Source organism: Salvelinus sp. IW2-2015, linkage group LG14, assembly GCF_002910315.2.
Source record: "Salvelinus sp. IW2-2015 linkage group LG14, ASM291031v2, whole genome shotgun sequence".
Taxonomy (NCBI): Eukaryota; Metazoa; Chordata; class Actinopteri; order Salmoniformes; family Salmonidae; genus Salvelinus; species Salvelinus sp. IW2-2015.
Window position 1 is genome coordinate 34,512,142 of NC_036854.1, and position 14,396 is coordinate 34,526,537.

General features: G+C 43.3%; 1 protein-coding gene across 1 annotated transcript in view; it reads left to right on the plus strand.

The window, feature by feature from the left end:
• The first annotated feature begins 7,656 nt into the window (after window positions 1–7,656).
• The window catches only part of plcxd2 (phosphatidylinositol-specific phospholipase C, X domain containing 2), a 9,098-nt gene continuing 2,358 nt past the window's right edge, over window positions 7,657–14,396 (plus strand). The window contains 4 exon segments of the mRNA XM_024000934.2: window positions 7,657–7,759; window positions 9,536–9,672; window positions 9,764–9,883; window positions 10,039–10,248. Of these exon segments, the coding sequence (XP_023856702.1) occupies window positions 7,657–7,759; window positions 9,536–9,672; window positions 9,764–9,883; window positions 10,039–10,248 (570 nt within the window).

Below are 14,396 nucleotides of genomic sequence, written 5' to 3' on the forward strand. Positions count from 1 at the left end.
TGTGAGTCTTCATTTTTTTTATTCTACATTTTTTGGGCTATTCAAATGGTTATTACGGTGACCGCGGTCATTTGGCTGGTCTCTAACTGTCATTCAAAATTCCATGACCATCATAACCCTACTAGGCAGCATGGTTTTTCTTTCAACAGTCTTTTAATATTCTCATAGAAGTAATTCTCACCGCATGCACTGGATCAATGGATGGGAGAGCGTCTGTCTTCAGCTTCAGCCATCGGTGATAACCCAGCGTAACTTGTAATGCATTTGAAAAGCTGTCGCTGTCAAAGTGAGCAGCGCAAATTCTGGGATTTGTCGGTTATCTGGGGCTGTGAAGCTACACTCTTACTGTCCACAGAAAGGGGCTGAGGGGCAGTTTGTTGTAGTTGCACACCTTTCTTGGTGCCCACTGAACTCTGCCATGGTTTAATTTTCCTCAAGTCTCTCCTCAGCGAGCACACTGTATGGCTGCTTTCAGCAGCTTTTCATCAGGGGGAGGTAGTCTGGTGTTTGTCCAGGTCCTTGAACTGCCTCTGTGGAGGACAAGGTGCTGGGAGGACAACATCAAGGTGCTGGGAGGACAGCGGTCACCAAGAAAACACACGAGCGGATGTACTACTTGCGGCAGCTTAAAAAATCTCGAACTCGTCGATCCTCACCGCAGGTACTTCATCCTCACATTCGTCAGGTTCCATCTCTGAACTACTGGAGCACGTATCCCCCTTTTTGCACTTGACGCCATCCTTCCTCATCACATCGCTTCCCTCTATACTCAGCTCCTTCTCGGCAGTCATCACTGCACCTGCCACTGCATTTAATTCATCTTCACTCGTTACGTTCAATTTACTTTTCTATCTCTTCCAAAATGTTCTGTGTGGTCATCCATTCCATATTCACTCAAAACATATTCCACTTACCTCCTTTTTTTCTTGTTCACCATCTTCTCCTTCAGTTCTTCCAAAAGGCTTGTGCAATCCCCCACTGCATACTTACTCATAATACTGTATGTTCCACTTTCCTCCTTTTTTCTTATTTGCCATCTTCCAACCACTCTGTCCGTCCGCCTTCAAAGTCAAACCACACTTGGGAAATCAGTCAGTGTTTTCTCCTATCACAGCCATTAAACACTGTAACTGTTTTAAAGTCACCATTGGCCTCATGATGAAATGCCTGAGTGGTTTCCTTCCTGTCTGGCAAATGAGTTAGGAAGGACGCCTGTGTCTTTGTAGGTGTACTGATACACCATCCAAAATGTAATTAAGAACTTCACCATGCTCAAAAGTACAGTACCAGTCAAAGGTTTGGACACACCTACTCATTCAAGGGTTTTTCTTTATTATTACTAGTTTCTACATTGTAGAATAATAGTGAATACATGAAAACTATGAAATAACACATATGGAATCATGTATAACCAAAAAGGTGTTAAACAAATCAAAATATATTTTATATTTTACATTCTTCAAAGTAGCCACCCTTTGCCTTGATGACAGCTTTGCACACTCTTGGATTTCTCTCAACCAGCTTCATGAGGTAGTCACCTGGAATGCATTTCAATTAAAAGGTGTGCCTTGTTAATTTGTGGAATTTCTTTCCTTCTTGCATTTGAGCCAATCAGTTGTGTTGTGACAAGGAATGGGTAATATTCAGCAGATAGCCCTATTTGGCAAACTACCCAGTCCATATTATGTCAAGAACAGCTCAAATAAGCAAAGAGTAACGACAGTCCATCATTATTGTAAGACATTAAGAACTTTGAAAGTTTCTTCAAGTGCAGTCGCAAAAACAATCAAGCGCTATGACACCAATAATAAGAAGAGACTTGCTTGGGCCAAGAAACACGAGCAATGGATATTATACCTGTGGAAATCTGTCCTTTGGTCTGATGAGTCCAAATTTGAGATTTCTGGTTCCAACTGCCGTGTGTTTGTGAGACACAGAGTAGGTGAACGGATGATCTCTTCATGTGTAGTTCCCACCATGAAGCACGGAGGAGGTGGTGTGATGGTGTGGGGGTGCTTTGCTGGTGACACTGTCAGTGATATATTTAGAATTCAATGCACACTTAACCAGCATTGCTACCACAGCATTCTGCAGTGATACGCCATCCCATCTGGTTTGTGCTTAGTGGGACTATCATTTGTTTTTCAACAGGACAATGACCCAACACACTTCCAGGCTGTGTAAAGGCTATTTGACCAAGAAGGAGAGTGATGGTGCAGCACCAGATAACCTGGCCTCCACAATCACCCGACCTCAACCCAATTGAGATGGTTTGGGATGAGTTGGACCGCAGAGTGAAGGAAAAACAGCCACCAAGTGCTCAGCATATGTGGGAACTCCTTCAAGACTGTTGGAAAAGCATTCCAGGTGAAGCTGGTTGAGAAAATGCCAAGCGTGTGCAAAGCTGTCATCAAGGAAAAGGGTGGGTACTTTGAAGAATATAAAATCTAACATACATTTTGATTTGTTTAACACTGTTTTGGTTACTACATGATTCCATATGTTTATTTCATAGTTTTGTTGTCTTCACTATTATTCTACAATGTAGAAACTAGTAAAATAAAGAAAAACCTTTGAATTAGTAGGTGTTTCCAAACTTTCGACTGGTACTGTATATTCAATGTCTGCTTTTTTTTACCAATCTACCAATAGGTGCCCTCCTTTCCAAGGCAATGGAAAACCTCCCTGGTCTTTGGTTGAATCTGTGTTTGAAATTCACTGCTCAACTGAGGGACCTTACAGATACTTGTATGTGTGGGGTACAGAGATGAGGTTATCATTTAAAAATCATGTTAAACACTATTATTGCACACAGATTGAGTCCATGCAACATTTAATGTGACTTGTTATGCAAGGTTTTACTCCTGAACTTACAGTACATATGCTTGTCATAGCAAAGGGGATGAATACTTATTGACTCAAGACATTTCATCTTTTCATTTTGTATTAATTTGTAAAAATTACTTTGACATTATGGGGTATTGTGTGTAGGCCAGTGACACAAAATCTCTATTTAATAAATGTAAAATTTAGGTTGTAACACAACAAAATGAAGAAAAAGTAAAGAGGTATGAATACTTTTTGAAGGCGCTGTAGATATATTCATACTGATACTATAAATTTAAACATCCACTGTATATCAAGCTTATACCCACAGTATATTTGTATATCTGCTCATTCTCTTATACTGTAGGTCTATGCTCACTGTACCTAGTTGTACAGTAAATAATGTATGTAAACTTTTGAAACTCTGCTGTCTGTATTCTGTCTCTAAATTTTGTCTATCACTAGCAGTGGCGATATTAGCATGGTGGGGCAAACTCAAAGATTTTTTTTTTAGATGCATGCCAGCAAAGCCACTACACAACACTAAACAATACATTAATTGCACTATAACAGTGACAAACAGTGCCCACACACTGTTAGGGCCTACATAAAGCTGTCCCAACAGCAGAGCTTGTGAATCCTTACCACCGCTACACCTGGCTATCAGCGGAGTCTTGTCTGGCAGCAAAACAGATTTGCCATTTACTGCCTTTTTAAAAAACATAGTTGATATGGCTGACTTGCTTAAACAAATGTGATTTCTACTGACAGTTTGAGATGGAAAACTACGGCATAAGGAAACGAGGAGCGTATAAGAGGCAATCAGTAATTTCGATTAAGACATTAATGAGCGAGCTAAGGCGGACGTAGTCAATATAACAATTTGTTCAGCCCTTTCGAAATGTACAGCGACAGAACTGAGAACATGAGCCGTTCTTACAGTATTCTCCCTGTACACCAAGTCAGAACAGTAGGATAAATAAAGGGGGCATATAAGCAGACAATGAAAGCGCTTACAATATTCAATGATGACATTTCTCTAAAACAGGCTATAGGCTACATGTGCACCACCAAGTCAGAACAGTAGACTAAGTTATGAGGGGGAAAGTGATAACATTCTTAGGGTGAGGCACATGGGGTTCTAACAGCTTACTACACAACATACACTTAGTATCATTTTCTTAGCTACAGTATACATATCTTCCTGGCATATTACATAATTTATGCAGCAGCATTCAAGACATTTTTGGACTCACCTTGTTGTGCTGTGCTCACTTGAACAGGAAGGTGGTGTGGTTGTCCTTCTTGTGGGCAAATTCTATCTGCAAATTTTGTCATCAAAGTCTAGCATTCTCTGGATTTATGGTGCTTTCAAGACAACTGGGAACTCAGAAAAAATAAGGTTGAATCATGACATCAGTAATCTTCAGGTCGGGGGTTCTAGAAAGAGGCCCGAGTTCCCGACTTGGAATTCCGAGTTGGATGACTCGTTTTTTCCCGAATTCCCAGTTGTCTTGGACTCACTGAAGTCTGAGATTTCCCAGTTCTGAGTTTCCAGTTGTTTTAAAAGTGGCAGAAGTCATGCTGGATTGACAGCATGGCCAATGTATTCAACATTCTTTTGGCCCATGGTATTGCATGTGAATGTTTATCCTGGAAAAGAGACCCTTAAACCCAGACTTGAACCATACACTCTCTCCACTGAATAGCAGGCTTGTGATTGCTTTGCAATGCTTGCAGTTAGCCACTGATTCCTTCCAAACCACTTATTGTTGAATTTGAGATTTCCAACTTGTTGTGTAATGTTTATGTCCAATGGCCGATGAGCACCGATATGTTTTATCTATAATTTCTCTTCATATGACAAGGATTGAAAAGGATTTGCCAGGAGATCGTCAACCTGATTCATGACAATGACTGCTTGTCTAGCTTGCTAGCTAAGATTTTGAAAGTATGATGTTGACATGATCAGTCCAATCAAAGCTATGGTAGATAACATGATTTGACGTCATTTTATCTGTGGCCAATGACCTAGAGCCTTCTTGGATGGGCCCTTCTAATGTAAATATATGGCAGCACCCAAGGTGCTTGAACTTTCGAGTTCTCGCTGTAGATTTTGCAGTGATGTAGTGACCCAATGAGTGACAAAACACCAAGCCAATCACTGCGCAACTAGAGAAGATTACCAACCCCTACGCTCTGTATTTTCCGCTGGCTGCCCCACCACCACAGAAAGCACTGAACTAGGCTGAAACACCTGCATTTTGGAGCTGCCTTACTCAATAGAGCAAAAAAGAGACCATGTTTGTACTGTACGTGGCTTTATTAATGTAAGGATCCGCCCCTTTTTTTTTTTTTTTATCGCCTAAAATGACATACCCAAATCTAACTGCCTGTAGCTCAGGACATGAAGCAAGGATATGCATATTCTTGATACCATTTGAAAGGAAACACTTTGAAGTTTGTGGAAATGTGAAATTAATGTAGGAGAATATAACACATTAGATCTGGTAAAAGATAATACATAGGAAAAAAAATACTTTTTTTAAAATATATTTTTTTGTATCTTTGAAATGTAAGAGAAAGGCCATAATGTATTATTACAGCCCAGGCGCAATTTAGATTTTGGCCACTAGATGGGAGCAGTGTATATGCAACGTTTTAGACTGATCCAATGAACCATTGTATTTCTGTTCAAAATGTTCTGTCAAGACTGCCCAAGTGTGCCTAATTGGTTTATTAATAACTTTTCAAGTTCATAACTGTACACTCTCCTCAAACAATAGCATGGTATTCGTTCACTGTAATAGCTACTGTAAATTGGACAGTGCAGTTAGATTAAGAAGAATTTCTGCCAATATCAGATATGTCTATGTCCTGGGAAATGTTCTTGTTACTTACAACTTCATGCTAATCGCATTAGCGCACATTAGCTCAACCGTCCTGCGGGTGGGACACCGGATCTGTAGAGATCCTTTTATTTATTTTTACATTGTTTGCTAACTGATATGTGACATGTATTAATGCCATAATAACATGCAAAACAGGCAACAACAAACATTTTTTTATTTTGATTTATTTTTAGCTAAACAGGTGCTCTTTGAGTCCCACCTGCCCTGAATGACTGGTTGCCTCTGATCACTAGCAGCACCATATAACCATGTAAAATTCGGAGTATGTGTAAATGTACTTGGCGAATAGGTCATTATCAAAAACGTCATGAAGCCAATATTCTATTTTCTGCTGTTGGGCAGCTTCAAACTACATTTTAATGGAAGCTAATGTTGCTAGATATGGTAGAGATGGCGGTGTCAGAATACTTAAAAAGGGCTCAATACGAGGAAAGAGACAGGTACTTGGACAAAATCCAGCTGTGTGATGGGTGTGATCCTTTTACGATAAATCCGGGGGTGTTATCAAACATCAGATTTGCCCAGCCTCCAGTTTCCAGCAATTATTTACTGTAGCTAGCTAACTTAGCTACTGTACCAGATAAGCTACTACAGCAAAGACCAGGTTGCAACCCAACACCAGATGAAGGATTATAAAAGCTTGGCTGCCTGTCAGAGTGAAGAAATATAATGTGAAACATTAAAGTTTTGTTAGCTACTTGTTAGCATTACGTTTCTGTAGCACGATAGCTAGCTAACGTTAGCTAATCCCCTGGATTGATTGAAAAATGATCATGCCCCTCCCACAGTTTGACTTGATCTATGTATATATTTCTCACGTTGTTATCCTTTTTGTTTTGGTCAGGTGAACCATTCGCAGCAAATGTCAGGCCCTGCTTTGATGGTGAAGGGGGATGGAGAGGTGATACACTGCACTTGTATGGCAGGGTAAGAGCAGTGAATCTAATGAAAGCCTCACAGGCTGATTGTAACAAACTCATGCTTTCAATGTAAGAAATATAAACAATTTATAGATTTAACTGATGCAGGTTGGCAGAGTCATGTTCCCATGTTGGGGCCCTGTTATATGCAGTGGAGGAAGGCGACCCCATGCGGGAATCGGTCAAAAAAATTTAACTGGGGGGGGGGGGGGGGCAAAGAAAATATAACTGGCGGGCCGTTTTTTGCCTGTGGTCCGCCTGTTGCTGACCCCTGTTCTATGCTAAAATATTTAGCAGTGATACACGCAACTTCATAGTAGACTATGTGCACTATGCTGTGGACCATTTGTACAGGCAGGCCTTTGTGCTTGCCATGGAACCACAAGGTCACTTGTGTAGGCTATTAGGCCCACTCCTAGTGCCACCTCTCTCCTACTCTCCCTAGTCACATACAGTATATTCTGCAGTGAAATTTTGTCATTTTAATGATGGATGGTCACTTAAGCATTTTTATGGCCATTTAAGATTTTGCCACTCTCTGTCCCCAGGACGGACAGAGACCCCCGACCAAGCCGCTGTCCATCTGTCACTGTTTCCGGTGGTGAGTAGGGTGAGCCTGAGTAGGCTAATGCACAGCACGCATGGAGGGAAGCCCTGCCGGTTTAAACCTGCACGCAGGGAGTGAGGGAAGAAGGGAGGGGGGATAACGAGTGTAATTTCGGTCTAAGAAGATTAGTCAATGTCATTAGCCCGTTGGAGGCACTTGGGCTGCCCTGGTGGGCTCCACACCACTGGTAAAGAGCAGGGAGACAGGTAGATACACAGGTGGCTCGAGGAGGCATGAAAGGCGCTCTTGCTCCTCACCTCAGGATGATTTATTTTACTATGAGACTCATGGGGGTGGTGAGGATACTGGCGATACACGAGCAGCAGGTATACCAGATTTGACGGTTAACGTTTTTACGGAGGGGGGGGGGGCGTGAGATCAGAGAGGAGCCATGAAGACGCGGCCCACGGGTATCGGTGCCTCGAACGCCAACTGGATGAGCTCACTCTCCCCCAAGCTCACAGCTATGCCCCTGAAGCACCTTGCAGTGCCCGGTAAGCGCGCGCGCATGTGTGTGTATGTGTTATGTAAATAAATAACAATATCTGTTATTTACAGTGCCTTCAGAAAGTATTCACCCCTTGACTTTTCCCACATTTTGTTGTGTTACAAAGTGGAATTAAAATGGATGTAATTGTCATTTTTTGTCGATGATCTACACAAAATACTGGAAGAAAATTATAATATTTGTAAAAAAACAAACAAACAAAAATATCTTGATTGGGTAATTATTCAACCCCCTGAGTGAATGAATACATGTTAGAATCACCTTTGGCAGCGATTACAGCTGTGAGTCTTTCTGGGTAAATCTCTAAGAGCTTTCCACACATGGATTGTACAATATTTTATTATTTTTAAAATTCTTCAAGCTCTGTCAAGTTGGTTGTTAATCAGTGCTAGACAGTCTTGCCATAGATTTTCAAAACTGTAACTAGGCCGCTCAGGAACATTCAATGTCGTTTTGGTAAGCAACTCCAGTGTAACATAACCTTATGTTTTAGGTTATTGTCCTGCTGAAAGGTGAATTTGTCTCCCAGTGTCTGATGGAAAGCAGACTGAACCAGGTTCTTCTAGGATTTTGGCTGGTCTTTGTGGTATAATCTGTGTTTAAAATTCACCACTTGACTGAGGGACCTTGAAAATCATGTTAAACACTATTATTGCACACAGAGTGAGTGAGTCCATGCAATTTATTATGTGACTTGTTAAGCACATTTTTACTCCTGAACTTATTTAGGCTTGCCATGAAAAAGGGGTTGAATACTTATTGACTCAAGACATTAAAGTTTTTGATTTTTTATTAATTTGTAAAAATTTCAAAAAACATAATTCCACTTTGACATTATGGGGTATTGTGTGTAGGCCAGAGACACACACATCTCAATTTTATCAATTTTAATTCAGGATGTAACACATAAAAATGTAGAAAAAGTCAAGGGGTGTGAACAATTTCTGACGGCACTTTACATGTGTGTGTGTGTTGTAGGGGTATCATATGTCGGTCGACATGAGGCGTATAATGATGACTGTTGGCTCTGACTTGGTTTATGACCTCCCACTGGTAAAGTCTATCTGGGGTTATATGGTTTTAACAGCAAAGCCACACTTTAGCTAAATTAAGTTGCACCTTCTCTGTCTGAGAATAGCTTAGGCTACTGTTGGGCTAGAGAGGAAAACACTGATGCAGCACCTGTGGGTCTGGGGAACTGGGGTGTGACTGATTTTCTGTGTGACGTGTGTGTGAGACTGATGTGGCATGTGTTTGTTTGGTTTACAATGTAGTGAGGCTAGCCTAATGGATTCAGAGAGGGTTCTTGGTGTTAATCTGTACTACCTGGATGAGACCTGAGTTTGTGTGTTTGAGGGAGAGAGAAACAGAGAGAGAGAGAGAGAGGGAGAGAGAATGCACAAAGTAGATGGTTAGCCCACTCATAAGATCGGCAGAAGGACCTTCACTTCCTTTTCCAGACTGAAAAGGCATATCTTTCTCTATCTCACTTGATCTGTCTCTTCCCCTCTTCCTCCCTCTCTCCCGCCTCCCGCTCCTCCCTCTCCTCCCTCTCTCCACTCCTCTTCCCTCTCTCCCATCTTCCTCCCTCTCTCCCCTCCTCCTCCCTCTCTCCCCTCCTCATCCTTCTCTCCCATCTTCCTCCTTCTCTCCCTCYCTCCCCCTCCTCCCTCTCCTCCCTCTCTCCACTCCTCGTCCCTCTCTCCCATCTTCCTCCTCTCTCCCCTCCTTCTCCCACTCTCCCCTCATCCCTCTCTCGTAGGGTCCCATGACTCGTTTAGTTTCTGGGTAGATGTGAAGGCCCCGGTGGGCCCTGACCAGAAGGCCATAGTCAAATACCTGGCCACAGCCTTCCGTTTCGTTTCCAAGAAAGTCATGAAGAAGTGGTCCATGACACAGGTGAGGGTTCAACTGGTTCAGATGATTAACCAATACTCTTTTGAAAAGATGGGATCCTCAGTCTTTGTCAGCATATGACTTTTATCACCAGAACCTGACGTTTAAGGAGCAGCTGGACGCAGGGATTCGTTACTTTGACCTGCGTGTGTCATCCAAACCTGGAGAGTCTGGTACTGAGATCTACTTCATCCATGGCCTGTTTGGACACAAGGTGGATATACTGACCCCATAGCCAGACACCTAGAAGATCAATAAACATGTTATTATACGAAAACCTACAGTAAACGTCTCCTCCTGCTATTGACTTATCTCCCTCTCCCCCTCTCTCTCTCTCTCTCTCTCGCTCTCTCTCTCTCTCTCTCTCAGGTGTGTGACGGTCTGTCGGACATTAACTCTTTCCTGGACACCCATGGTAAGGAGATGGTGTTCCTGGACTTTAACCATCACTACGCCATGGGGATGGAGCATCACACCTACCTCATCAACATGCTCCAGGAAGTGTTCGGACCTAAACTCTGCAAGATCGGCGTTGTCGAGGAGATCACCCTGGACTACCTCTGGGAGAACAAGTACCAGGTGAGCATGACAGGGTGAGGTCAGAAAGTGTGAACACTCCTCCACTTACAGATCTAGTTGAACCTCTGATAGTAAGACCCAGTCATTTATAAGTTGAGTGTGTGTGACACTTTAGAGTATTAGTGGAGTCAGGATTTGCTTACTAAATGCTAGTGGATTGCTTACTAAATGCTGCTGCAGCTATTTCAACCTGTCAATCAGGGATCTCATCTCACAGACATTGATTCTCTCTCTCTCTCTCACTCACTCACTCACTCACTCACTCACTCACTCACTCACTCACTCACTCACTCACTCACTCACTCACTCACTCACTCACTCACTCACTCATCACTCACACACACACACACCACACACCACACACACACCCACACACACAACACACACCACACACACACACACACACACACCACACACACACACACACACACACACACACACACACACACACACACCAGCTATTTCTGTCTGTAGGCGGCCAGTGTGAGTCTTATGGATGACAGAAGATTAAGTCAGGAGGCAGTTGGTGTGTGTGTGTTTGCGCTTTGGGTGTTTGAGAGTGCTTGGGAAAGAATAGTGCTGGTATTTGTATCCCTCCGTGTGTGTGTGGGGGGGGGGGGGGGGGGGTAGGAACAGTGGTGGCTATTCAGCATGACTAATGTGACTTGTTTCAGGAAACTAGGCGTATGTCACACGTCACTACTTCACAGGAGAGGCATTTGAACGGAATTATTTTTTATTCAAATGTGTGTTTTGGCAGAAATGCCTTCTGGAACATGTGAACTTTCATGTGCTTTAATAACTAAATTGTATGCCATCTGTATATACGAATACAATTGTTAAATAATGAGCTTAGTTGGTTTAGCTACAGAAAAAGGCAGGAACCTTCCCGCTAGCCATGATTGGATGGGAGAGAGAGGAGTTCGGATTGGTCTGCCATGTAGCACGCTTTTGTCTACAACATGAGCTGCAGTATGTTTAGGTAGTCCTTTCTAACGTGGTGTTTTGAAAGATATCACGAAGAACTGCAAAGTGTTGCTAAGGCTCTCCACTTTCTGGAGGATCGAGTTTTGAAGTTAGTGGAATGCCCAGTGGAAGCCGAGTATGATAGCTAAGGAGACTGAGAAAATTCAGGTGTGATTGGAAATGAGAAGGGAGTTGAGAAGAGAACAAATAAGGCTGATATATAAAACACCTGTCTCCGGATTCCATCTTCAAACAAGCAATACTCCTCAGCACCCCGCGTACCCCCCTTTGACGATCCCGCAGGGGAAGAAGCCAGATGTGGAGGTCCTGAGCTGGCGCGGTCTGCGGTTGGACGTACTGCCAAATTCTCTAAAACGACGTTGGAGGCGGCTTATGGTCGAGAAATTAACATAAAATTATCTGGTACCAGCTCTGGTGGACATTCCTGCAGTCAGCATGCCAATTGCACGCTCCCTCAAAACTTGAGACATCTGTGGCATTGTGTTGCGTGACAAAACGGCACATTTTAGAGTGGTCTTTTACTGTCCCCATCACAAGGTGCACCTGTATAATAACCATGCTGTTTAATCAGCTTCTTGATATGCCACACCTATCAGGTGGATGGATTATCTTGACAAAGGATCAAATGTTCACTAACGGTGATGTAAACAAATTTGTGCACAAAAATTGAGAGAAATACGCTTTTTATGAGTATGGAACATTTCTGGGATCTTTTATTGCAGCTCTTTACATTTTTGTTTATATTTTTGTTCAGTGTAGTTGGTTAGCTACCTGTAGATTCATGCAGTGTAGTTACCTTATGAGTTGGGATTATGGTTAATTGTTGAGCTAGCTAGCTACATGTCTAAACAAAGGACACCACTATGCAAGTAACCATTTCACTGTACTGTTTACATCTTCTGTATCCTGTGCATGTCACAAATAAACATTGACTTTATTTGATATAGTGTGTGTTTACCAGAGATGGTAATGTGAAGAACAACATGACCTGCACCAAAGTCAAATTAGGATATAAAGTTAGGCCAATGAGACAGTGTCCAAGTTCAAAAATTGTCCGGTAGAATGCCCTGCTTTTATTTCGTCACACTCACAACCGTAAGTTATTTTCTGTAATTAGCTTTCCATTAACGTGTAAATAATGATCTTGTTGTAAGTTTATTTTCCTGTAATAATGAATACAAATGAGCTAAAGTTAAGGAGTTGTCAGCTATATGATATGGTCATTATTTGAACAGGCTAGCCAGCTAACTTAACGTTAGCTAGCTAGCTAACAAACTAGAAACAAACCAAAACATTGTTATAAAGTTGCTTTTAGTTGCCTGGTTTGCTAGATTGACATATTTTTAAACGGATGGGTTTATTGCTGTTAAAATACACCAGTTATGCTATTTTGGACCACCAGGCTGCTGTCGTTTTTAGGTTTATAATTGTTCATAACGACAACGACAAGTTTGATGTTGGATGACAATAGAATGTTCATGATGTCACTGCGACAACTGTATACAGACATGTCAATAGACATAGTATAAACCAGCCTTTAGTCTTGGGTTGTTTAATACACTACCGTACTCACTGTTTAGCACATGGCCTCACATGTGAATCCTTAAAGAGATGGGTGGGGCTAAGCTTAAGAGGGTGTGAACGATGATGAATGGATGTAGACAAAGAAGAGCTCTTAAGTAGGTGTACCAAAACATTCAAGGGACATTTTCTCAAAATAATTACTATCCCATTGTTCCTCAACTGTAGAGTATGATATGCAATGATAGTGTATGATATCCAATGTTAAAAACACAAATTTTGCTACATAAGACTGAATTGAGCCAATCGGTCACAAATTTCCATTGGGGTGGGGCCAGGGTAGATGTCTGTTGAGGGGGTGGGGAGGATATCACATCATTTTATGAATCCGGTGACTGAGTCTGCTTATTCATTGATGTCATCGGCAGAAATAACCCAGAACATATTCCAGTCCATGTGATCAAAACAGTTGGAACCTGGATTCTGATGGGTCAGACCAGCGTTGTACAGATCTGACCACCGGAACTTTCCTTGAGTCTTTGTTTATAGGCGGGAAGGAGCAAAATGGAGTCATGGTCAGATTTGCCGAAAGGAGGACGGGACATGGCCTTATACCCGTGTCAAAAAGGCGTGTAGCAGTGGTCCAGCGTTGAATCTCCATGAGTTGGACAGTCAATGTGTTTATATTAATTTGGGAGCACGGTTCTCAAATTACTTTTGCTAAAGTCCCCTGCAACAATGAACGCTGCAGGTACGCGGTCTCCAGCTTGTCCAGGGTCCAATGAAGATCTTTGAGTGCATTTTTGTGTCGGCTTGGGGCAGGATGTACACAGCCGTGTGTCGGCTTGGGGCAGGATGTACACAGCCGTGTGTCGGCTTGGGGCGGGATGTACACAGCCGTGTGTCGGCTTGGGGCTGGATGTACACAGCCGTGTGTCGGCTTGGGGCGGGATGTACACAGCCGTGTGTCGGCTTGGGGCGGGATGTACACAGCCGTGTGTCGGCTTGGGGCGGGATGTACAGCAGGCCGTGTGTCGGCTTGGGCGGATGTAACAGCGTGTGTCGGCTTGGCGGATGTACACACAGCCGTGTGTCGGCTTGGGCGGGATGACACAGCCGTGTGTCGGCTTGGGGCGGGATGTACACAGCCGTGTGTCGGCTTGGGGCGGGATGTACACACCGTGTGTCGGCTTGGGCGGGATGTACACAGCCGTGTGTCGGCTTGGGCGGGTGTACACAGCCGTGTGTCGCTTGGGGCGGATGTACAACAGCCGTGTGTCGGCTTGGGCGGGATGTACACAGCCGTGTGTCCGCTTGGGGCGGGATGTACACAGCCGTGTGTCGCTTGGGGCGGGATGTACCACAGCCGTGTGTCGGCTTGGGCGGGATGTACACAGCCGTGTGTCGGCTTGGGGCGGGATGTACCACAGCCGTGTGTCGGCTTGGGGCGGGATGTACACAGCCGTGGTGTCGGCTTGGGGGGATGTACACAGCCGTGGTTGATAATCCTTCATAAGAACTCTCTCGGAAGGTAAAAAGGGCAACATTTGATGACCAAGTATTCCAGGTTGGGTGAGCAAAAAGCTTGTAAGTTCCTGTACGTTTCCCCATCGCACCACTTGTTTATTGGTCCATCATGA